The 25,608-nt window shown below is 38.3% G+C and overlaps 1 protein-coding gene across 1 annotated transcript in view; it reads right to left on the bottom strand.

Annotated features, from left to right (window-relative positions):
• LOC128648085 (putative nuclease HARBI1) overlaps window positions 1–22,312 on the bottom strand; it is a 40,788-nt gene extending 18,476 nt beyond the window's left edge. Inside the window, exons 1-3 of the mRNA XM_053700752.1 lie at window positions 22,258–22,312; window positions 15,949–16,665; window positions 10,871–11,239 (exon numbers count right to left, since the gene is read on the bottom strand). Coding sequence (XP_053556727.1) covers window positions 10,871–11,239; window positions 15,949–16,651 — 1,072 coding nt within the window. The 5' untranslated portion in view covers window positions 16,652–16,665; window positions 22,258–22,312. The remainder of the gene's footprint in view (window positions 1–10,870; window positions 11,240–15,948; window positions 16,666–22,257) is intronic.
• Window positions 22,313–25,608: the final 3,296 nt, after the last annotated feature.

Below are 25,608 nucleotides of genomic sequence, written 5' to 3'. Positions count from 1 at the left end.
TCACCTTCCTCTCCTCCCCCCTTTCCTCCCAACCCAAAGTGGTGGAAGGTCATACCCCTTGAACCTTTTCCCGAGATCATCCTGTGAGGATACCTACCCTGAGGAGAGGGAGATCACTAATTTATAATATTCTATAACTAACCTTGAAGTCACCCTACAACTGAGAAAAGTAACCTACAGCAGACACATCGGGTGCTGAAACACATACTTCTCAGCACTCCCCAGAGCTCGACTACCCTCAACCTACCTCCTGATATACTCCTGGGATAATATAACATAGGAGTACAAGTGTAATAAAATGTAAACTACATCCCAAGTAGGAACATTTCTAATGGGGGAACCGAAGGAGATCTAAAATACTAAACATAACACTGATATGAGTCATACCATGTTTTAAAGATTGATAAACATACCTCTTGTTATCCTAAATGAGCTGCCTCCCCGAGACAAACAATTAAAACTAAATCTGGGTTTCCACAATCAAAATACAAGTACATACACCGTAAGACTTTTGATCTGGCAAAAAACAGCTACTCCAGAAGATAGCAGATTCATCCCTAGCAGTAAACAATACCACTCTTTTGGCTATATCTGTGATACGTCAAGATGTCCACTAAAAGACTCACTAAGGGAGACAAAACAACCAAAACAACAGCTGTGTCCACATTCTTCAAGCCATCTCAGACAGCTAAACACTCGACAGACACAGAAGCAGAGGAGGAGCTGGACGCTGACCATCAACAATCACCACAAGACAAATGTCCTTTAACAAAAGCTGACCTCAGAAATTTAGTATCTAAACAGGACATTGCAGAGAATTTTGACAGGCTATGGGAGAAAATTGACACTATTCACTCATCTGTGACCAGCAGCCTAGCCGAAATCAAATCCGACCTACAAGAGATGGGCAATAGAATTGAAACACTAGAAGATCAAAAAGACTCCATGGTGGAACAAATGGACGAAATGTCCCAAACCATGTCCTCACAACAACAACTATTGGAGGATTTCCAAGATAAAATGGAAGATCTGGAGAACAGGAGCAGGAGGAATAACATTCGACTTAAAGGAGTTCCTGAGGAGGTAGGCCCCACAGAAATCCCACGCTATCTTGCCCAACTCTTCACCCAAATCACAAACTCCCCAGCTGACTATGTTTTCCACTTAGAAAGAGCACACAGGGCACTAAAAGCCAAACCCAAACCAGGCCTGCCCCCAAGGGACATAATAATTAAACTAACTTTCTTCCCAGACAAAGAAAAAATCCTACAAGCAGCAAGGAAAAACCCAACTTATAAACACCAGGGCAACATCATACAATTTTATCAAGACCTCAGTGTCAGAACACTGCAGAGAAGAGGATCCCTGCGCCCTCTAACCACAATGCTCAGAAAACACCAGATACCATATAGATGGGGGTTCCCGTTTGCCCTACACATTATTAAAGACTCCAAAACAATCACACTAAAAGACCCTGAGGATATTCCCGAGATCTGCAACATCTTATCACTGGAGACACCCAATATCCCAAACACAGCACTAACTCAAAAGAAAAACAAAGGCCAAGACAAACGCCCAGATTCTCTAAAATGGCAGAATATCAATTATAAAAAACAAAAAATAAAGGAAACAAGAGGGAAAATCTCCTAGATGGTATCCTGTTTATGGCATGGATACAGGAACTCAAACTATACTTCTTTAGGAGCCTGACGGTCAGAAAGATTGACTGAGGGAAAAATATCCAGAGATAGCCTTCGTTCACCTTGAAAGCATCTGCAACTACAAATCTTTGGACCTTTCCCACCTATCACTCAGAGACTCCTGTTAAGTTTTACTACTAGAAAAGTTATCAGTTGTTATGGAAATTTAATTTCCCCCAGGACAATTTAGTATCATACTAGTTTATGTTTACTCTTAGAATGCATAATAGTTTTACTCCTAGGAATCCTTCTGTTGAGGATTCCACAGCACTGTTTGCTATGTTATTAACATTGTATTTCTTTCCTAGCTTCCCTCCCATCCCCAGTGACGACACTACACTTCCTATCAATTACACTTCAGATCGACTACAACCGGTAAGGTCAGGTTTACAATCCGGAGATCCTCAGGTAATAAAATTCTCACTACACCAATCCAAAACAAACATATTAACATGATCCCCAAAATAAAATTAATATCCCATAATGTTAGGGGACTAAATACTAATATAAAAAGACGGATGGCGATGACACAGTACACCTCTTTACATGCCAACATACTATTTCTCCAGGAGACCCACTTACTTAAAGATAATATTCCAAAGTATTGGGCAAAAAATTTTAATACCCATTTTCACTCAACCGCCACATCTAAAAAGCGGGGGGCACATCCATCCTCATTCATTCTTCACTCAATTTCAAACCAGGAAGACACTATCGCAGATACTGAAGGGAGGTACATAATAGTGAAAGGTAGAATTTTAGATACCGAAATTACCCTATGCAATGTTTATGCTCCAAATGAGAATCAGCACAGCTTCTTCCAACAAATTTCAAACTTACTAACACAATGGTCCCACACCAAAATATTTATAGCAGGCGATTTTAACATCACCATGAGACCTATTAACCCGACCGAATCCAAACCCTTAACCAACAAACAAAACAGACACAATCGCATTGTCAAATCAATCCAGGAACACCTACTACCTCATTCCCTCATAGAAACTTGGACAACACTATATGGCTTGACCAACGACACTACATTTTACTCCGCTGCACATAAATCCTACATCAGATTAGATTACATTTATGTAAGTCAGATATTACAACCCTTATTACACAACTCCCAGATACACACTTGCGTATGGTCAGACCACTCGATCCTTACTCTTCAGGTAGAGGGTTTGTGTGACCCAAACAGAAGTAAAACTTGGACCTTTGACAAATCATACATTAGAGACCCCCAAACACATGACAAGGTACTGAGATTACTAACTGAATACTGGCATATAAATATAGATACAGCAACTAATCCAGGGATCACGTGGGCGGCTCATAAAGCGGTCCTAAGGGGGATACTTATTAAGGAAAAAGCGCAGCAGATTAGAAAATATAGACAACAACTAGAATAGTTCTACTCAGAAATTGAGGAATTGGAAAAAACGACATAAGCTCACTAAGACAAAAGCCAATGCAAATGCTCTCCATTTAAAAAAAACAGCATTAGCTACACTGCTTCATTCGCAAGCCACCAGAACAATACAACGCCAACAATCACAATACTTTATATTTGCTAATAAGCCTGACAGATTTATGGCACATAAAATCCGAGAACGCTGTAGAGCCTCAGTAATCTCCGCGATTGAAACACCTCATAACACAGTAACCTCACACCCACAAGAAAATTGTAGACACCTTCGCAACATATTACGGGGCCCTATACGATGGGGAAAAAGTCCTACACAACACAGACACTGAAAAACTTACCTCAACCTTCTTCAACCACGACTTACTACAGACTATATCTAAGGAACAGTTAGAATCCCTGAATACCCCCATATCCACTGTAGAAGTACTAGGGGCTATCAAAGATCTCAAACCGGGAAAAGCAGCGGGCCCAGATGGCTTCCCAGGCGACTATTATAAATTGTTTAAAGTAACACTGATTCCACACCTTGTCAAACTATGTAATCATCTCATGGAAGGGGGGGCCATCCCACCTGAGCTCCTGGCAGCAAAAATAGTTGTAATTCCCAAACCAGGGAGAGATCACAAGAAATGCCAAAATTACCGCCCAATATCCCTGATTAACCAAGATCTTAAAATATTTACAAAGATATTGGCAAACAGATTAAAACATATAATACCACACCTGGTCCACCCAGATCAGGTGGGCTTTGTCAAAGGTAGGGAAGCCCCAGACAATATCCGCAAAGTCACCAACTTGATTCAGACCTTAATGAAACACGGACGCCTTCTCTGCTCTTATCATTAGACGCGGAGAAGGCGTTTGATAGAATTGATTGGAATTATATGTTTGTAGTGATGCATAAAATGGGGTTTGAGGGGGCATTCATTAAGGCATTAAAAGCTATCTATTCCATGCCGGGAGCTCAGGTTTCATCTGCAGGATACAAATCACAACCCTTCCCAATTCGTAATGGGACTAGACAAGGTTGCCCTTTGTCTCCATTGCTTTTCGCTCTTTGCATTGAACCTCTGGCCGCCAAAATCCGCTCTCAAGTAGACATCTCGGGAGTTAAGTTAGCTAGGGTGGAATATAAGTTGGCTTTGTTTGCGGACGATATCTTATTGACTGTGACTAACCCCTTAGTATCATTACCCAACCTTTACCAAACATTAGCAACCTTCTCTGCCATATCGGGATTCAAAATAAACACAGAAAAATGCGAAGCCCTACCCATTGCACTACCACAAATGACTCAGACGCTATTAGAAACTAATTTCAACTTTAAATGGATGAAACATTCATTAAAGTACCTTGGAGTTCACCTTCCCTCCTGCCCCTCACATCTATACAAAGTAAATTATATCCCATTGTTCAAACAAATTAAAAAAGATTTATCAAAGTGGAAAACCTATAAATTTTCATGGCTAGGCAGAGTGGCCGCTGTTAAGATGACAATCTTGCCAAGGATCTTGTATCTCTTTAGAACACTCCCTATCCAAATTGTCAAAACAGATATAGACTCATTGCAAAAAGAGATACTAATTTATATAAGAGGAGACAAAACGAACAGGATTGCTAAATCAATTCTGACTAGACACAGGACTCTGGGAGGTATTGGGGTCCCCAATTTAATGGAATATTACCACGCCGCCAGATTAGCACAAGATAGTCTATTACTAAAAAGAAATAAAGAAATTATCTGGCCTACTCTAGAAACAACGCTGGGTGGTTGGGGGGAAACGTATACCATTATTTGGGATCCTGAGAAAACACAATCCAAACAAGAATCACATAGACCTTACACTACAAACACCACAATAACTACCTGGAAGAAAGCAAAAACCAAATACAATCTTATTCCACAATATTCCTTATATATCCCGATAAAATATATTTTGCCCAGAGAACTCTGGGATCAACTGCAGAAATGGGAAAATAAGGGTCTCTATAGAGTAGCAGACTTTATAGAGGGAGGAACTACACTTACATTTAACCAACTTCAAGAAAAATTATCCCCCTTGAAATTGAGATGGTATTTATACCTACAGATTCATTCAGCCACCCAGATATATCTGAAACATCCGAGAGAAAGGTACACCGCACCGCTAGAACATCTTTGTAAATCGCAAGAAAGAGATAAACATACTATTTCTATCCTCTATACAAATATTCAAATATCACAGAATAAAACTAAAACCCCTACTATGATAGCTTGGGAAAGGGATCTCCACATTTCTAAAGAAACTAAAGAATGGGAAACGATATTTCTAAAGGCTGAGAAGGGACTTATAAGCGTAGATCTTAAGGAGAACATAACCAAGACTATACACCGATGGTATTTAACACCCATTAGAACGGCTCATATGCACACACAGGGAAGTCCCTTATGTTACAGAGGGTGCGGAGAGGCAGGAACATACAAACATATGTGGTGGGACTGCAAAGAAATTACAGGGATATGGCAACAGCTATCCTCCTTCCTTAGTCACATACTGAACGAAAATATAGACCTTTCCATCCAACAGGCCCTTCTACACATAAATATTAGTACACTTAATAAACACATCAACACATTTATCAGGATATTGTGTACAATCACAAGGACATGCATAGCCAGATATTGGAAGACAGGCAGCCCAACCTGGACGGAAATTTATAATAAAATCCAATATACATATACTATGTATGAGCTGGCATCTCACACCCTAGACAATAGAGAAACTTTCCTAGCGATATGGTATTACTGGATAGCTAAATAAAACATTGAAACACAAAAATAACGAGTGATCTTACTTACTGCAAAATCACTCCCCAATAATCACATCAGGTTGTGTCGTCACTCCCCTCCCCCCCCCATCCCCCCTTCCCCTTTTTATACCCTATTTATATAATTTTACCTCCTAAGGAGGATATACCTCTTTAAAGTTAATTTATGTAGAGTTAATTCAGGTGACCTCAGATACTGTGAAACTGCTACCGTAACTCAACAACAGGTTAATATGGAAGTTAAATTAGATACTTGCTCTACCCCTTAAGAGAGATTCCCTAACACCATGGAAGATACTCAAATAAATCATCATGTGAAAAAGATGACCTACAAATATTACCACCTATCTTTCATCCCAGAATCCAAAAGGACATTCAAATATCATTGGGAATTAGTAGAGCACGGTAAACCTTACCACATTAGCTATATTGTTTGCTACATAAATGTTGTTATACTGATTGTCTTCTTCCTAACCTTCATGTAGAGGGAATCACATGGAGGGGAAGGTGTGTTTGTAATTGTTTTTAAAGTTTCAAAATAATGACAATAAAAAATATTTAAACATAAAATTGCATGCTCTATCTGAATCATGAAAGTTTAATTTTGACTAGACTATTCCTTTAAACTTTACAAATATGTACAGCAGTTTCACAGAGTTTACCATCATTTGAATTAGCTGACACAATAAACATGCTAAAAATTGCCATTATATTTAACAACAAACCTAGAACTGCAACTTTGTCTAATCATTACACAATTTATATATTTCCACGGGTTAAAAAAAAAGCGGTGGTTAAAATGCTGGATTTATATTAAAATGCCTGATTCAGCACAGGTTGGCCAGTTTGTTTGTTTTCTGTCCTCTCCTGGCTGGGAAATGGTAATAGAGAACCAATTTTATCTTTATTAAGTCTTAAAACAACCACCCATAATATTTGTGGCTGTAATTGGTGGCAAAAACCCCCAACAAACAACAGTGGGTAAATGCAATTGTAAATACAGAGATAGGTTTAATACAATTAATAGTGGAATATGATAATTACCAGGGCTAAAGTGGGGTGTGAAAAAGGGTATGCAGTCTTGTGCTGAGGAAGGCACTTTCACCTAGATTACGAGTTTGGCGTTAGAGGCTGTGCGGTGCTAACGAGCAGTTTATGCTCACCGCTCACTTACAGACAGCGCTGGTATTACAGGTTTTTACAAACCCGGAGTTAACCGCAAAAAAGTGATCGTAGAGCAAAATTTTGCTCCACATCTCACCTCAATACCAGCGCTGCTTACATTAGCGGTGAGCTGGCTGAACGTGCTCGTGCACGATTTCCCCATAGGAATCAATGGGGGAGAGCCGGCTGCAAAAAAGCAGCGTTTAGCTCCTAGCGTAGCCCCATTGATTCCTATGGGGAAATAAAATTTATGTCTACACCTAACACCCTAACATGAACCCCGAGTCTAAACACCCCTAATCTTACACTTATTAACCCCTAATCTGACGCCCCCGACATCGCTGACACCTACATTATATTGATTAACCCCTAATCTGCCGCTCCGGACACCGCCGCCACCTACATTATACTTATGAACCCCTAATCTGCTGCCCCCAACATCGCCAACACTTACATTATATTTATTAACCCCTAATCTGCCGCCCCCACAACCTACCTACATTTATTAACCCCTAATCTGCTGTCGCCGCCACTATATTAAAGTTATTAACCCCTAAATCTAAGTCTAACCCTAACACCCCCTAACTTAAATATAATTTAAATAAATCTAAATAAAATTACTATTATTACCTAAATAATAATTTAAAACTAAATACTTACCTATAAAATAAACCCTAAGATAGCTACAATATAACTAATAGTTACATTGTATCTAGCTTAGGGTTTATTTTTATTTTACAGGCAAGTTTGTATTTATTTTAACTAGGTAGAATAGTTATTAAATAGTTATTAACTATTTAATAACTACCTAGTTAAAATAAATACAAATTTACCTGTAAAATAAAACCTAACCTAAGTTACAATTACACCTAACACTACACTATAATTAAATTAATTCCCTAAATTAAATACAATTAAATAAAATTAGCTAAAGTACAAAAACAAACACTAAATTACAGAAAATAAACAAATTACAAGATTTTTAAACTAATTACACCTAATCTAATCCCCCTAACAAAATAAAAAAGCCCCCCCCCAAAATAAAAAGCCCCCCCCCCAAATAAAAAAGCCCTACACTACACTACATTACAAATAGCCCTTAAAAGGGCCTTTTGCGGGGCATTGCCCCAAAGTAATCAGCTTTTTACCTGTAAAAAAAGTACAAATCCCCCCCAACATTAAAACCCACCACCCACACAACCAACCCTACTCTAAAACCCACCCAATACCCCCTTAAAAAAACTAACACTAACCCCTTGAAGATCACCTTACCGAGAGAAGTCTTCACCCAACCGGGCCGAAGTCCTCAACGAAGCCAGGAGAAGTCTTCATCCAAGCCGGGCAAAGTGGTCCTCCAGACGGGCAGAAGTCTTCATCCAGACGACTTTGATGGAAGAGGATGCTCTGTGCCGGATGTCTTGAAGATGGACCCGCTCCGCGCCGGATGGATGAAGATAGAAGATGCCGTCTGGATAAAGACTTCTGCCCGTCTGGAGGACCACTTCGCCTGGCTTGGATGAAGACTTCTCCTGGCTTCGTTGAGGACTTCGGACTGGTTGGGTGAAGACTTCTCCCGGTAAGGTGATCTTAAAGGGGGTAGTGTTAGGTTTTTTAAAGGGGGGATTGGGTGGGTTTTAGAGTAGGGTTGGGTGTGTGGGTGGTGGGTTTTAATGTTGGGGGGGATTTGTACTATTTTTTACAGGTAAAAGAGACGATTACTTTGGGGCAATGCCCCGCAAAAGGCCCTTTTAAGGGCTATTTGTAATTTAGTGTAGGGTAGGGCTTTTTTATTTTAGGGGGGCTTTTTTGTTTTGTTAGGGGGATTAGATTGGGTGTAATTAGTTTAAAAATCTTGTAATTTGTTTATTATTTTCTGTAATTTAGTGTTTTGTTTTTTTGTACTTTAAATAATTTTATTTAATTGTATTTAATTTAGGTAAGTCATTTAATTATAGTGTAGTGTTAGGTGTAATTGTAACTTAGGTTAGGTTTTATTTTACAGGTACTTTTGTATTTATTTTAGCTAGGTAGTTATTAAATAGTTAATAACTATTTAGTAACTATTCTACCTAGTTAAAATAAATACAAACTTGACTGTAAAATAAAAATAAACCCTAAGATAGCTACAATTTAACTATTAATTATATTGTAGCTAGTTTAGGGTTTATTTTATAGGTAAGTATTTAGTTTTAAATAGGAATAATTTAGTTAATGATAGTTATTTTTATTTAGATTTATTTAAATTATATTTAAGTTAGGGGGTGTTAGGGTTAGACTTAGATTTAGGGGTTAATAACTTTAATATAGTGGCGGCGACATTGGGGGCGACAGATTAGGGGTTAATAAATGTAGGTAGGTGACGGTGATGTTAGGAACGGCAGATTAGAGGTTAATAAAATGTAACTAGTGTTTGCGAGGCGGGAGTGCGGCGGTTTAGGGGTTAATATATTTATTATAGTGGCAGCGATGTCCGGTTCGGCAGATTAGGGGTTAAAAAATTTATTATAGTGTTTGCAATGCGGGGGGGCCTCGGTTTAGGGGTTAATAGGTAGTTTATGGGTGTTAGTGTACTTTTTAGCACTTTAGTTAAGAGTTTTATGCTACGGCGTTGTAGTGTAAAACTCTTAACTACTGACTTTTAAATGCGGTACCAGTCTTGACAGGAGAGGGTATACCGCTCACTTTTTGTCAGACTCGTAATACCGGCGCTATGCAAGTCCCATTGAAAATACAGGATACGCAATTGACGTAAGTGGATGTCTGGCCAAAAAAGTGAGCGGTACATCTGTACCTGCAAGACTCGTAATGCCAGCGGGTGTTAAAAAGCAGCGTTGGAACCGGCCAACACTGCTTCTTAAGCCTAACGCCAAACTCATAATCTGGCCGTATGTCTTCCTTGTATTTATTATAGCATGTAACACAAGTATATGCTTACATTAGTTCTCTGAACACCACAATTTTAGGCATGAAAAAAACCTAACGGGAAAGATGTCCAGTGGTAGAAAAGTTCAACTAACACTGGGCACCAGTTTGCCATGCGACAAAAAATTGCAACCTGGCACCTAGTTATTGTTGCTCCAAGTGAGCTGTATTTAGTTTTTGTGCTGACCAATGGTGTAGGAAATCAGCTACCCCCCCCCCTCAACAATTGTAACCTATATTTCCCTCCTATATTTCATATATAGAAGATAGGGACACAGAGGGGTCATGCTCCCTCATTATACATCCAGGAATAATTGATTTGTAAGAAATAAAGCATCAGGAGAACACAGAAGTGAGAAGGCATTATGCCTCAGAAATACCTGCTGAAAATTACTGCCCCTAAATACAGCTGGCCTAGGCCAAAATATACCCCTGCCAAAGATGTCAGAGTTACAATACTAGACACCACTGCAACAGCAGCAGCTTCTATCACAGAGCCCAAATTATGCTGTGTACTGGATTTGTTACCTGAACAGGTTCTGCTGGGTACTGAGTTTGGGTACTGTCAGCCAATAGGTACACTGAGGAGTAGAAAGTGTGAACCTCAGGTAATACCCGTCTGCAGTTGGCACCAGACAACTAGGGACATTTATGGGTGCCAAGAACTTACAAAAAATGTCCGTGAGGGCCTTTCCTCTTAGTTACTGCTGTACTCAGGTAGCTTACAAAAATATCACACTCAAGATGAAAGACTGAAGGTGAACTGTGTTGAGGACTGTCTAAAATATTTTCCCTAGAGCTTATATTTAGACCATATTTTCTAAAAATGAATTTAACAGGAGCTTACATGTGAAATATCTGTTGAGTACTTGCAATCTGGTCTGCTTTCCTACTTCTGTGTTCTCCTCCTCTGGAATTGCTGCAACAGGAGGTGGTGCATCAAGGTCTTCAAGAATGTCAACATCCAGATTTCGACTGACTGCCAAGTTATGCAAAATGCAACAAGCAAGGATAATCTGTGCCCCCTTTTCTGGTGAATATTGCAGCACTCCTCCTGAGCGATCTAGACAACGGAAGCGACTTTTGAGGGATCCAAAGGTACGTTCAATGACTGAGTGTGCAGTACAATGTGCTTCATTATACTTTTTTTCTGCTGCATTCTTTGGATTTGCTATGGGAGTTAAGAGCCGTTCAGTTAAAGGATAGGCATCATCACCTGCAAGGTAAAAATAAATACACGTTTTCAACCGCAAGAGAAACATTACCTGTAATTCAAGCTAGATAAAAAGGAAAATGTATCAAGATTACAAGTGGACAAATTCTCAAGTAGAGAACCTGTCCTTCTGCAATAGTCACTTGAGATGCAGCATTGTGTGGCAAAATGTAACACTGCACAAGAGCTGTCTTTTACAAACCCACCCCAAGCAAGTGCTGGGGTGATTAAGCTTCAGGTGGCGGAGAGAATAAATAAGCTGTTTCTGATTCTATAATTATATATAAATATTGGGGTTGCACCAATACCATTTTTTAAGACCGAGTACAAGTGCCGATACTTTTTTCAAATACTCACCGATACCAATTACTGATACTTTTTTTTATGTCATATGACAGTTTACCAAGCACAATACAGACTAATGATTTTAGATAGCTTCTTTATAATTATGAACTGTAACTCAAAATACATTTTGAAATAATTAAACAGTTTTTTTTTATTGTTGTCACAAAGTTCACAGAACATGTTTATAAATAAAAATATTACAATAAAATATATTAATAATAACAACAATAAATAACAGCTGCAGCAGTTGGAGATATAAAGCTACAATTTAAAGGGGTGATTACTGGATGTGATTGGGTTGTAGGGTGCCTATATAACATCAATCTGACATTTGTATTTAATACAAAGTAATATAATTTAATTCTGAAAAAGACATTGGGGAAGGAGTGTCCCCAGTAATCCCCTTTGAAAAAAATGGGGCATTGCATTCTACTGACTCAACAGAAAATAGGGCTGGTCTTCATATTTTTCCAGGGCTGCTTTTTATTCCCAGTCCAGCCCTGGCTAAGGATGTTCCTCAGAGTACAGCATGTTTTGAGCACAATTGTTCAAGATGAGAACTAGCAGCATAACAGGCAATCTAGCAATTAGAATATTTTTTCAAAAGTTAGTGGCAAGTTCTTTTTAAGGAACAGAAGCATCTCTGCATGTTCAGCTATAAGTCTGTTTCTTTTATCAGTAAGGACGTTTGACGCTAAGCTGAACAGTCTTTCACTTTTCACACTACTGCATGAGGCAGAAATATATTTTTGGGCCATTTTAGCCAGAGCTGGAAATCTCAGTTTATTAACTGCCCAGTATTTCAGGGGTTTGTCTGAATTAGGTACAGTGATCTCTCTCAGGTAGGCTTCCAGCTGTATAGTAGCAGCTTTTGGAGCACTGCCCTCAAACGTACAATAATACAAATAACAGCAATTTGTATTGGCAGAACAGAAGTGAACAATAACTCCAGCTTAAAATGAAATAGGAACATGCAGTTTGAAAAACGTCACAAGATGGCGTATGGGTAGGAAGTGGAGGTATCGGTTTAAGTATCGGTGTATTTGCATGAGTACAAGTACTCATGCAAATACTTGGTATCGGCACCGATACTAGTATCGGTGCAATCCTAATATATACTGTATATATTTATATATTATTTTTCCTCTCTCTTCTGGGAACTAGCTGCTGATTGGTGCCTGCACACATTTGTCTCTTGTAATTGGCTAACTAGATGTGTTCAGCTAGCTGCCAGTAGTGCAATGCTGTTACTTCAGCAAAGGATAACAATATAATGAAGCAAATTTGATAATAGAAGCAAATTGGAAAGTTGTTTAATACTGTAGGTTCTGTACAAATCATGAAAGAAAATGTTGGGGTTTCCTGTCCCTTTAAATTATGCATTTAATTTGTGCTTTGAATAGCCTAAGTAACATTTACAAAGAAAAAAAAAATAATACATTATTGCATAGTATCAATCTACCAGCACCTGGCTACATCAGAATACCACACGGCTGACAAAATATTCTGTGTCTATCTATCTATTAGATAGATAGATAGATAGTTAGATAGATAGTATTGCGCAAACATTTTAGGCAGGTGTGAAAAAATGTTCTAAAGTTAGAATGCTTTAAAAATAAAAAATAAAAAATGTTAATAGTTTATATATTATCAATTAACAAAATGCAAAGTAAGTGAAAAGAAAAATTGAAATCAAATTAATATTTGATGTGACCACCATTTGCATTCAAAACAGCATCAATTCTTCTAGGTACACTTGTACACTGTTGCTTTTTTTTAGGAGTTCTGCAAATAGGTTGTTCCATACATCTTGGAGAACTAACAACAGTTTTTCTGTGAATTTAGGCAGCCTCAGTTGCTTCTGTCTCTTCATGTAATTCCAGAGAGACTTGATGATGCTGAGATAAGGGCTCTGTGGGGGGCCATTATCACTTCCAGGACTCCTTGTTATTTTTTACTCTGAAGATAGTTAGTGACTTTGGATGCATGTTTGGGGTTGTTGTCATGCTGCAGAATATACTTGGGGCCAATCAAATGCCTCCCTGATGGATAAGTATCTGCCAGTACTTGTCAGCATTGAGGAGACCATTCATTCTGACCATATTCCCAACCCATTTTCAGAAATGCAGCCCCAAACTTGCAAGGAACCTACACCATGCTTTACTGTTATTCCTATATCACTCTCCAGTCCTTTGGTGAACAAACTGCCTTCAGCTGCAGCCTAAGCCAAATATTTAAAATGTGGACTCATCAGTCCGGAGCACCTGCTGCCATTTGTCTAAACCCCAGCTCCTATGTTTTTGTGCATAGTTAAGTCACTTGACCTTGTTTCCACGTTGGAGGTATGTTTTATTTTGGACGCAAGTCTTCAATGAAGACCACTTATTACCAGACTTCTCCAGACAATAGATGGGTGTACCAGAGTCCCTCTGGATTCTGCCAATTCTAGGGTGATGGCACTGCTGGACATCTGATTGCAAAGGTTATGGAAGAATGATATGTCTTTCATCTGGTGCATTGCCTTGGCCGACCACTGCGTCTATGGTCCTCAACGTTGTCCTTTTTTTGTGCTACTTCAGAAGAGCTAGGGCAGCAGATCTGGAAAACCCTGTCTGCCTTAATTGTTTTGCATTGGAGAGACCTTGTTGATGCAGTATAACTATCTTGTGATTTGTTGTTGTGATCAGTCTTGCCATGGTGTATGACTTTTGACATTAAACTGTCTTCAGCATCCTCACCTTGTTAGCAGAGTTCAGCTGTTCCTCATCCAGTTTTTTTCTCCTACACAGCTGTTTCTGTTTCAGTTAATGATTGTGTTTCAACTACATATTAAATTGATGATCGTTAGCACCTATTTGGTATAAATGTTTAATCGTGCACCTGACTATATGCTTACAAAATCCCCGGCTTAGTGCAAATGTACCAAGAAGAGTTGATACTGTTTTTAAGGCAAAGGGTGGTCACAACAAATATTGATTTGATTTGGATTTTTCTTCTGTTCACTCACTTTGCATTTTAATTGATAACAAATAAATTAACATTTTTTATTTTAAAAGCATTCTTACTTTACTTACATTTTTTTATACCTATCTAGAACTTTTTCACAGTACTGTATTTCAAAATAATATATATATATATATATATATATATAGCATAGCATAGCTGAAATATTAAAAGCACCTTTAGCAAATTAGAGCATGTATTTTTTTTTCTTTCATTATTACTATAACTCCCACAGCTCTGTTGGCGGAGAGGTACGCCTTGTGTCTGGAAGCCTTACAAAAAACATTAGTAGAAAATACACAACTGATATTGCAAAGATAGCTTGAATTTGAACTTCTTCTTTTTCGGGCCAGACCGCCCCCAAAAAATAAGTGTATGTATCTATATATATATATGTGTGTGTGTCTGTGTGTGTGTTGTTACATGCCTCCCTTTCAGTTGCATAATAGAAAACATATTGAGCACAGTGTCTTTTTTAAATTATTATTGGAATGTTCAGCTAATCACAAGCTTCTCTGCAGAAGTCACGTGCACATTACATTGGTGTCTTTCACACTTTCACAACTCCACTGATGCCACCTACGGATATATTTTATTATACAAATATGCATGCAAAATACATAAAAAGCAAATTTTCAGATCAAGGCCCTTTCTGTATCAGTATAGTATGTTATTTTATATGGTTCGTGTATCCTACCCTTGTATAGTGCTATAGAATATGGTGACATCTTATAAAAAAATATACTATTATTATTATTATTATTAATAATGTGCTTGTATTGCAGTTGACCGTTTCTCATGTATATGTGTAACACCTGACAACTAGTGACATCATAAGTCTAATATTTATTTGCATGTGCCCACATACATAAACCAATCAACAAATCAATTCCAAACAGAAGGATATAAAAAATTAAAGGATATAGTGTAATATATATATATATATATATAGATGTATTCACAGCAAATTTTAGCCATAGAATAGTATGTAGATGTAATTTTTTTAAAAACTTTATTTTGTTATCGGTTTCAACAGTCAGGATAATTTGTTATACAAAAGTGAAAAATAAAAAAGGACTATTGTAATTATAATAATTGTCATACTTCTTCACATGACAAATTATATTAGATGTTTAAATATTCAAGAAATAAGGGTATTTTTTTTCTATAAATTACTTCAAAATGCTTGAAAATGGAGTAAAATTAATTAAAAGTATACTGCAAAGTTATTTTACAATACACAATTAAATAATTACAACCTCTGTGTTTAATGTTGCTTTAAATGTGTATTTATAGTATTTTAGTATTCCGAATAGACACATTTTACTAGTAAACAACTGGCATTTCCAATTAATCTTACATACCCAGTAGCCAACCCCTTGGTAGATTTCCAGATGTCAAAATTGAATTCAAACTTGAATTTTCTAAAATATACGAATCATGAGTGGATCCAGGATAACCAGCTACTAGGTTAAGAATCCTCATGTCAGATGCACACACCATCTGTACGTTTAGGGAATGGAAATTTTTGCTGTTTCTATAGATATCTTCTGTAGGAGGTGACAGCGCAACATGGGTACAGTCAATAGCCCCCAAAACATCAGGAAACGAGGAGATTTTATAGAAACCATCTTTTATAGCTTGTACAGATGCTTTGTCTGAGGGGAAAACAATGTACTGAGGAGTGAGTTTGTTTATCGCCTTCAAAACTTGTGTCAGATGTCTGCTGAAACTAGGCTGAGATATTCCAGAAAGAGCAGACACAGTACCCTGAAACGATGCAGATGAAAAGTAATGAAGCGCACTTAGTAATTTCACCATGCCTGGAACAGCATGGTTACGCTCACAATTTGGTTCTATATCTTGCTGGATTTGTTCATAGAGCTCCAGAATAACCTCAGTGCTAAAACGGTATCTGGATCTAACCTCTTCCTCATTTAAACCAAAAAGAGATATTCTTGGTCTGAAAATACGTTCTCTGTGCTTTTGGTTTTGGCTGGAATCCTGCTGCAATAAGTCTTGCTGGGAGCCTTGTTTGTGTATGTGGAACATGGCACGTAGCTCCATGGGAGGAATGGAAACTAAATAAAGAAAAATAGGCATTATAAAATTGTACCACAATGAAGAACACACAAGCTGTGGATATAATAAAATGAATTCAATCATCAAAATAGAGAATCTTGTTTACCTTTGCCATGGTGTAATTCATTTATTGTTATTTATTTCACTTTGACATGCAATGCTTCATCTTGCAATTGTATGTGAAAATGTTAATTTTAAGATATGGAGTGTTCCATGTACAAAACCATTTTCCCATGTCCGTAGTTAAAGGGACATTGTACACTAGTTTTTTCTTTGCATAAATGTTTTGTAGATGATCCATTTATATATCCCATCTGGGTGTGTTTTTGTAACAATGTATAGTTTTGCTTATTTTTTTTTAATAACATTGTGATGATTTTCATACTCCTAACCAAGCCCCACAGTGTCAGATGTATACATACGTTTACAGACTCCTGCTGGCTCCTGTTTATGTGACCTGTCTTTTCATATGCAGGGAAGAGGGGAGGAGGGAGTTTCTGTTCCCTTTGTTGTCCAAGCCCCTTTCACTGGGTGTCCCAGCCTAACCTCATCAACAGTGCTAAACTGGGAGCTTCTAAGTAAGTTTTTATAAGGTTTTATACTGGAGGAGTATCTGTATATAATCTTCTTTATAGTAGTGTCTATTACATGGTGTACACTATCCCTTTAACAACAAAGCTAAAAACCATGACTCAAGTTGATCCAATGTTAAAAAGAGACATTGCAGTTTAGTTGGGGGTTTTTTTTTTGTTTCTTCTCCTGAATAAACCAACATTTACAAACAGAAAGAGAAGCATTCTGCCAGGAAAGAACAGCTCAGTAACTTGTTCTATGGCACGATTACCGAGGTGGAGTAGTCTGATCCCGACTAACAAGGTCAGTCCAGTCATGAAATACAATGCAGTCCTCCTCTGAACAAGGAAAATGGCAACCCCAGATGATCGTTTCGGCATCCTTTGGGCCTTTTCAGTGAGGTGCAGCCATAGTCCTCTAGGCATATTGGGCAAGGAGTCCATATCTGGGTTCCTCATCCCCCTCTGTTAGACTTTCCCCAGGGTCATAATACAAATACAAAACAGAAATAGAAGCAGATAACTATGCCTAGTCTTCAATATCTTCTATAAAATAAATGAATACGCTTGTATAGATTGTGAATCTGATTATAAAATAAAACAATGAGAAGTACTCAGATTGAAAGATGTAACTATATGCAGTGTTCTCCATAGAACATTTTGCAGACTGGGTAGCATTATGAGGTAGCCGGGTTGGGACAGTGTATTATAAAATTTCTGCTATCCAAAACACAAATCACTTGTATAATTTAACGTAAATGTATTGAATTATAATTTTGCGCAATAAGCATTGAAAATTTTAAATATTAGCTAATTTTACCTTAATATTGGCTTAAATTTTAGCCAGGTGGTCAATAAAATCAGTCAGATTAAAAATAAATATATCCTGTGCTTCCCCCTTACTCATTGCCTTGTATAAAAATGGCCCCCTCTCCAAAGGATCATTTAGTTTGTTCTAGAAATCAATTGTGTGTATATCGGCAAAGAAAGGAGAGCAATAGGGAATTCCCTGTCAGAAAATCCAGTGACGTGCTAACGAGTCACATGACTACGAACAACCTACCGGCGCTTAAGTCACACACAATTGGACTAGTAACGAGTGTGGAGTAAAGGAACTCCGGTGGTGGATGAGTGTAAATGCTCAGCCGGGTGTGGAGTAGAGGAACTCCAAAGGTGGAAAACGGAGCATCCTAGAGATCAGATTTGAAATCCACTACAGAGGGATACTGTGAGTAAGAAAATCTTTTGTGCGTAGGGGAACATACTGTGATAAGACATAATACCTCACAGAACATACAACTTTAAACAACTTTCCAGTTTACTTCTATTATCAAATTTGCTTCATTCTCTAGGTATCATTTGTTGAAGGACCAGCAGTGCACTACTGGTTTCTAACTGAACACATGGGTGAGCCAATGACAATTGGTATATATATGCAGCCACCAATCAGCAGCTAGAACCTAGGTTCTTTGCTGCTCCTGAGCTTACCTAGATAAAACTTTTAGCAAAGGATAACAAGAGAAGGAAGCTAATTTAATAATATAAGTAAATTGGAAAGTTGTTTAAAATTGTATTCTGTCTAAATCATGAATGTCTAATTATGACTTTACTGTCCATTTAAATATGAGTCCACACTGATCAGTATAAGGCTTAATATATTATATATACAGACTTTGAGACATTTGGAGTGCGAGTGAGAACTGCACTTTTCAGCAAAAATATTGACCATAAACCAGCCTTGATATATAGTTTTTTCAAAGAGATATGTATGAATAGGGATTTTTTTATATAGACGTCCATATATTTTTATGTGTATGATATTATGTACCTCTTAGAGCAATATTTGTAGATATTAACTTGATTTAAGCAGATATTTTAATCTGGGTCAATAAATTTGATTTTATTTCAAAGTGATATTGTGTTAACTATTGGAAACACATGTGGATTTTATTTTGATTTTTTACAAATATATTTTAGTTTGGGTCATTGAATTCTTTTTTATCATCTTATTTAATCTTATCCACTCCAGCTAGTTACAGCGCCAGTATAAACCCTTGATTGATTTCTGGTCAATAAAATCACCCAGGTGGTGAGCCCATTAAAAAGGTCCTGGAGAGAACACTGTATATGTATTTATGAAATTATCCACATTGTTGAGCTATTGAGGGCAGCAGCATTTGCAACAATGTATAATATTGTTAAAAACATGATTGCAATCATTGCTGCCATACAGTGCTCTAGACGGCACACAACTAAGCCTACCTAAGTAGGCTCTTACTTTGTTCTCTTGGTATTCTTTGTTGATTATAGAAGTAAACAGGAGAATTGCATTCTCTGCTTGGATCACGAAAGTTTAACCTTTTCCTGATATTAGGACGTTCTGTGCCATCCTTACTGCAGTGGGCTTTAGTGCTGTTAGGATGGCATAGACCGTTCTAGTCGTTTGGCTGTACTGAAGCCAACGGTGATTTGTGAATGGGATCGCGGTCTGGAGGGGGTGCCTAGCGTCATAGGGACGCCCCCCTAACCATGATCCCATCATCGAAATCTCGCGATCACATGCACAATCGCGTGATTTAAATTTGTTTACATCGAAACTTTGTTCTGATGTAGAAAAATTAGCCCGGTCATGAAAGGGTTAAAGAGATATGAAAGTGAATATTAAACCTTCATGGTTCATAGACAGTATGCAATTTAATTTACTTCTGTCACCAAATGTACTTGGGTTGTCCTGGTATTCTTTGTTTACAACCATGCCTAGGAAGGCTTGGGAGCTAACTGCTGATTGGTGGCTACAAACATTTACCTCTTGTCATTGGCTCACCTGATGTGTTCAGCTAGTTCCCAGTAGAGAAATGCTGCTCTGGAGCTGACTTTGTGTGTTAAAGACTTTTGCAGGGATTAAACAGCTTTATATGCAAGTAATAGTGCAATAACAACATTTTCTAGCACATTAGACTTTTCTTTTTTACTTTTTTGTCCCTTTAATTGTTTACATTCATGTTGCATTAAAAGCGTATTATAAAGCCTTTGCAATACTTCAGATCATTTTATTTCACATCTTAGACCAAAACTATACTCCTTAAATTACAAAAAATATGCTGTGTCTGCTAGTTTTTCTTCTATGTTGAAATTTAGTCCAGTTGGTTTATGAGCTGTTGTCTTAATATATTCTGTTTTTGTACATCATTATTATTAATAAATGTGATATTGCACACTGCTGTCAAATATGTTGAAAGCTACTATAGTTTATCAACATATTTGACAGCAGTGTGTTATATCATAATTAATAACAATGTGCAACAAACAGAAATAATATATTAGTAGACAAGATATTGAATATGGATTTCATTGACCCACTGTGATAAAACTGCAAAAGAATGAAAAAAGGCAAGCAAGGATAGTGTTCAGCACTTACATATTCAATCAATGCTTACAGTTAAAGGGACACTGTACCCAAAAATTTTCTTCCGTGATTCAGATTGAGCATGAAATTTTAAGCAACTTTCTAATTTACTCTTATTATCAAATTTTCTTCATTCTCTTGGTATCTTTATTTGAAATGCGAGAATGTAAGTTTAGATGCCGGCCAATTTTTGGTGAACAACCTGGGTTGTCCTTGCTGATTGGTGGATAAATTCATCCACCAATAAAAAAGTGCTGTCCAGAGTACTGAAACAAAAAAAAAGCTTAGACACCTTCTTTTTCAAATAATGATAGCAAGAGAACGAAGAAAAATTGATAATAGGAGTAAATTAGAAAGTTGCTTAAAATTGCATGCTCTTTCTGAATTACAAAATAAAAAAATTGGGTACAGTGTCCCTTTAACTTGAGGGATAGTTATTAGAGTCTACAATAAGCTACTACTATTACTTTTACTATTAAATAAAAAAATAATAAAAGGGATATTGAAGGGAACTGTTTTGGTCATAGCACAGAGCTGAGACCCAGCTGAGCGACTAGCGCTGTTGATTGGGTCAGTGTCAGTTTCCGCTTGGGACCAACAGTGCTCTGTAGCTCCAGAGCAGTATTTTAACTATGTGTTTAACCTATTTGGAGGGCATATAGCATTACGGGGTCACTAGTGTTAACATGTTATTTTTAGACTATAATGGCTCTTTATATTTAGTAAAATCTAAAAAAAAATGTAAAGAAGGCTGTTTAAATCAAAGCAAAGAGGAAATGTAAGTTGCATACCTACATAATTATTATTATTATAACTGGCTGGTAGTAGGGATAAACCTCCACACGTCTGGTATTAATATATTAATATTAAATAGTATTTTAATAAAAAAATGCCCTATTTAAAACGCAACAAAAAAGAGAGAAGTGTTAAAAAAATAAACCATTTTCAATAAATTGTTTAATTATACCTAAATTAATTTCCAAATGTATTGTGCGAGTACGAATAAATGTGTTCTCTTTGGTAAAAGTTGTTATTTTAGAAAATTGTAATTACTGCATGCAATAAATCCTCCACCGGTGATCACTCCGTAATAAACATGTCCAAACATTACGACTATTTTATTGTTTTAATGTGGCCCTTTTCATGTAAAATAATTATTCCTTAATGCAACTAAAATAATCCTGTATATAAACTTTAATATGCTTCTGAAAACGGCATTTTCACCCATTACATTTATAGAAGTGCTGGGCCTCTTTAAGGGTGAGATGCAGCAGAACGGACTGGAAAATGCATTAATTCCCAGCCAGCTGTTTACATGCACAGCGCTGCGCCCCACGAGCGCGCTTGCTTTCCCATTTACCCTTATATGTGCTGCATAGACATTTGCATGTCTAATACTTATTATCTGCATGCAGTAACAAAAGTATATATATAAGTTGATGCCCTGGCCTTGTACGTGCTGATGTGAGAACAAAGATACCCAGCCAAGCCTGGAATGATGTCATGCGCCCCGCCTCTACCTGCGTATGCACACACCCAGTTCACACATACACACACTACTCACAAACACACGTTACCAACACTGTGTATATACAAAATAACTATGTTACCACCTGCTCAGGTTCAGGAACACTGAAATGTTTTACTTCCTCCCATCTCATTTCCCCTTCTTGGCTCCACCCTTTCCCACAGCCTTCTCCTCATTTAACCCAGCGTGTTCCCCCTAGAAAGTGATATACTGTATCTATATTTTGTTAATGGCTGGCTACATCAGACTGTTGTATACTCATTTCATCTAGATGTCTCCAGAGCTTACATCACTGCTAAAATAGCACAATGATGATGTACAGGCATGTCACATGTACATAGATATTTCACAATGTGAAGTGATGCACAGTAGATATTTTATATTTTGACAATACTAGAAAATGTATATAGATAGATAGATGACAGACATATGATAAAGGTGAAATATTCTAGAAACAAATATTTTATGTCCCCCCCCCCCCCACTATATTCAAAGCAAATATTCACTATATATGCTACAGCAATTGTAGTATTACCCTATTCCTATAGAGACATACTTAAAGGGACAGTATACTGTACACCAATTTTCATATTACTGCATATAATAGACACTACTATAAAGGATATGCACAGATATTGATCTAAAAATCCAGTATAACCCTTCTAAAAACTTACTTAGAAGTTCCCAGTTTAGCACTGTTAATGAGGTTAGGCTGGGACACCCAGTTAAAGGGGCTGGGAACGCAGGGAAATCAGACTCACCAGATGTGTTCAGCTAGTACCCAGTATGCATTGCTGCTCTGGAGCTGAATTGTACTATGCTTTTAATCCCTTCGCAGGGGTTAAACACATAGCTATATGCAAGCAACAGGGCAATAATAAAATGCTCTGACTGTCACAGACAGGGGTTCCTCTCCACCGTGGCCGGACTGTTAGCCGACGGACACTTGTCCGACGGACATTTGTCTGACGGCTAATAATCCGAAAAACATTTATCCGGCTGCTGGGTGGGAATGAGGCTTAAAAAACAGAATTTATGTTTACCTGATAAATTTCTTTCTCCAACGGTGTGTCCGGTCCACGGCGTCATCCTTACTTGTGGGATATTCTCTTCCCCAACAGGAAATGGCAAAGAGCCCAGCAAAGCTGGTCACATGATCCCTCCTAGGCTCCGCCTACCCCAGTCATTCGACCGACGTTAAGGAGGAATATTTGCATAGGAGAAACCATATGGTACCGTGGTGACTGTAGTTAAAGAAAATAAAATATCAGACCTGATTAAAAAAACCAGGGCGGGCCGTGGACCGGACACACCGTTGGAGAAAGAAATTTATCAGGTAAACATAAATTCTGTTTTCTCCAACATAGGTGTGTCCGGTCCACGGCGTCATCCTTACTTGTGGGAACCAATACCAAAGCTTTAGGACACGGATGAAGGGAGGGAGCAAATCAGGTCACCTAAATGGAAGGCACCACGGCTTGCAAAACCTTTCTCCCAAAAATAGCCTCAGAAGAAGCAAAAGTATCAAACTTGTAAAATTTGGTAAAAGTGTGCAGTGAAGACCAAGTCGCTGCCCTACATATCTGATCAACAGAAGCCTCGTTCTTGAAGGCCCATGTGGAAGCCACAGCCCTAGTGGAATGAGCTGTGATTCTTTCGGGAGGCTGCCGTCCGGCAGTCTCGTAAGCCAATCTGATGATGCTTTTAATCCAAAAAGAGAGAGAGGTAGAAGTTGCTTTTTGACCTCTCCTTTTACCTGAATAAACAACAAACAAGGAAGATGTTTGTCTAAAATCCTTTGTAGCATCTAAATAGAATTTTAGAGCGCGAACAACATCCAAATTGTGCAACAAACGTTCCTTCTTTGAAACTGGTTTTGGACACAGAGAAGGTACGATAATCTCCTGGTTAATGTTTTTGTTAGAAACAACTTTTGGAAGAAAACCAGGTTTAGTACGTAAAACCACCTTATCTGCATGGAACACCAGATAAGGAGGAGAACACTGCAGAGCAGATAATTCTGAGACTCTTCTAGCAGAAGAAATCGCAACTAAAAACAAAACTTTCCAAGATAATAACTTAATATCAACGGAATGTAAGGGTTCAAACGGAACCCCCTGAAGAACTGAAAGAACTAAATTGAGACTCCAAGGAGGAGTCAAAGGTTTGTAAACAGGCTTGATTCTAACCAGAGCCTGAACAAAGGCTTGAACATCTGGCACAGCTGCCAGCTTTTTGTGAAGTAATACCGACAAGGCAGAAATCTGTCCCTTCAGGGAACTTGCAGATAATCCTTTTTCCAATCCTTCTTGAAGGAAGGATAGAATCCTAGGAATCTTAACCTTGTCCCAAGGGAATCCTTTAGATTCACACCAACAGATATATTTTTTCCAAATTTTGTGGTAAATCTTTCTAGTCACAGGCTTTCTGGCCTGAACAAGAGTATCGATCACAGAATCTGAGAATCCTCGCTTCGATAAAATCAAGCGTTCAATCTCCAAGCAGTCAGCTGGAGTGAAACCAGATTCGGATGTTCGAACGGACCCTGAACAAGAAGGTCTCGTCTCAAAGGTAGCTTCCAAGGTGGAGCCGATGACATATTCACCAGATCTGCATACCAAGTCCTGCGTGGCCACGCAGGAGCTATCAAGATCACCGACGCCCTCTCCTGCTTGATCCTGGCTATCAGCCTGGGGATGAGAGGAAATGGCGGGAACACATAAGCTAGTTTGAAGGTCCAAGGTGCTACTAGTGCATCCACTAGAGCCGCCTTGGGATCCCTGGATCTGGCCCCGTAGCAAGGAACTTTGAAGTTCTGACGAGAGGCCATCAGATCCATGTCTGGAATGCCCCACAGGTGAGTGACTCGGGCAAAGATTTCCGGATGGAGTTCCCACTCCCCCGGATGCAATGTCTGACGACTCAGAAAATCCGCTTCCCAATTTTCCACTCCTGGGATGTGGATAGCAGACAGGTGGCAGGAGTGAGACTCCGCCCAAAGAATAATTTTGGTTACTTCTTCCATCGCTAGGGAACTCCTTGTTCCCCCCTGATGGTTGATGTACGCAACAGTCGTCATGTTGTCTGATTGAAACCGTATGAACCTGGTCCTCGCAAGCTGGGGCCAGGCCTGGAGCGCATTGAATATCGCTCTCAGTTCCAGAATATTTATCGGTAGAAGAGATTCTTCCCGAGACCAAAGACCCTGAGCTTTCAGGGATCCCCAGACCGCGCCCCAGCCTATCAGACTGGCGTCGGTCGTGACAATGACCCACTCTGGTCTGTGGAACATCATCCCTTGAGACAGATTGTCCAGGGACAGCCACCAACGGAGTGAGTCTCTGGTCCTCTGATTTACTTGTATCTTCGGAGACAAGTCTGTATAGTCCCCATTCCACTGACTGAGCATGCACAGTTGTAATGGTCTTAGATGAAT

Source organism: Bombina bombina, chromosome 2 (assembly GCF_027579735.1).
Source record: "Bombina bombina isolate aBomBom1 chromosome 2, aBomBom1.pri, whole genome shotgun sequence".
Taxonomy (NCBI): Eukaryota; Metazoa; Chordata; class Amphibia; order Anura; family Bombinatoridae; genus Bombina; species Bombina bombina.
Note: the sequence above shows the minus strand (reverse complement) of the source record. Positions and strands in the feature narration are given on the sequence as shown.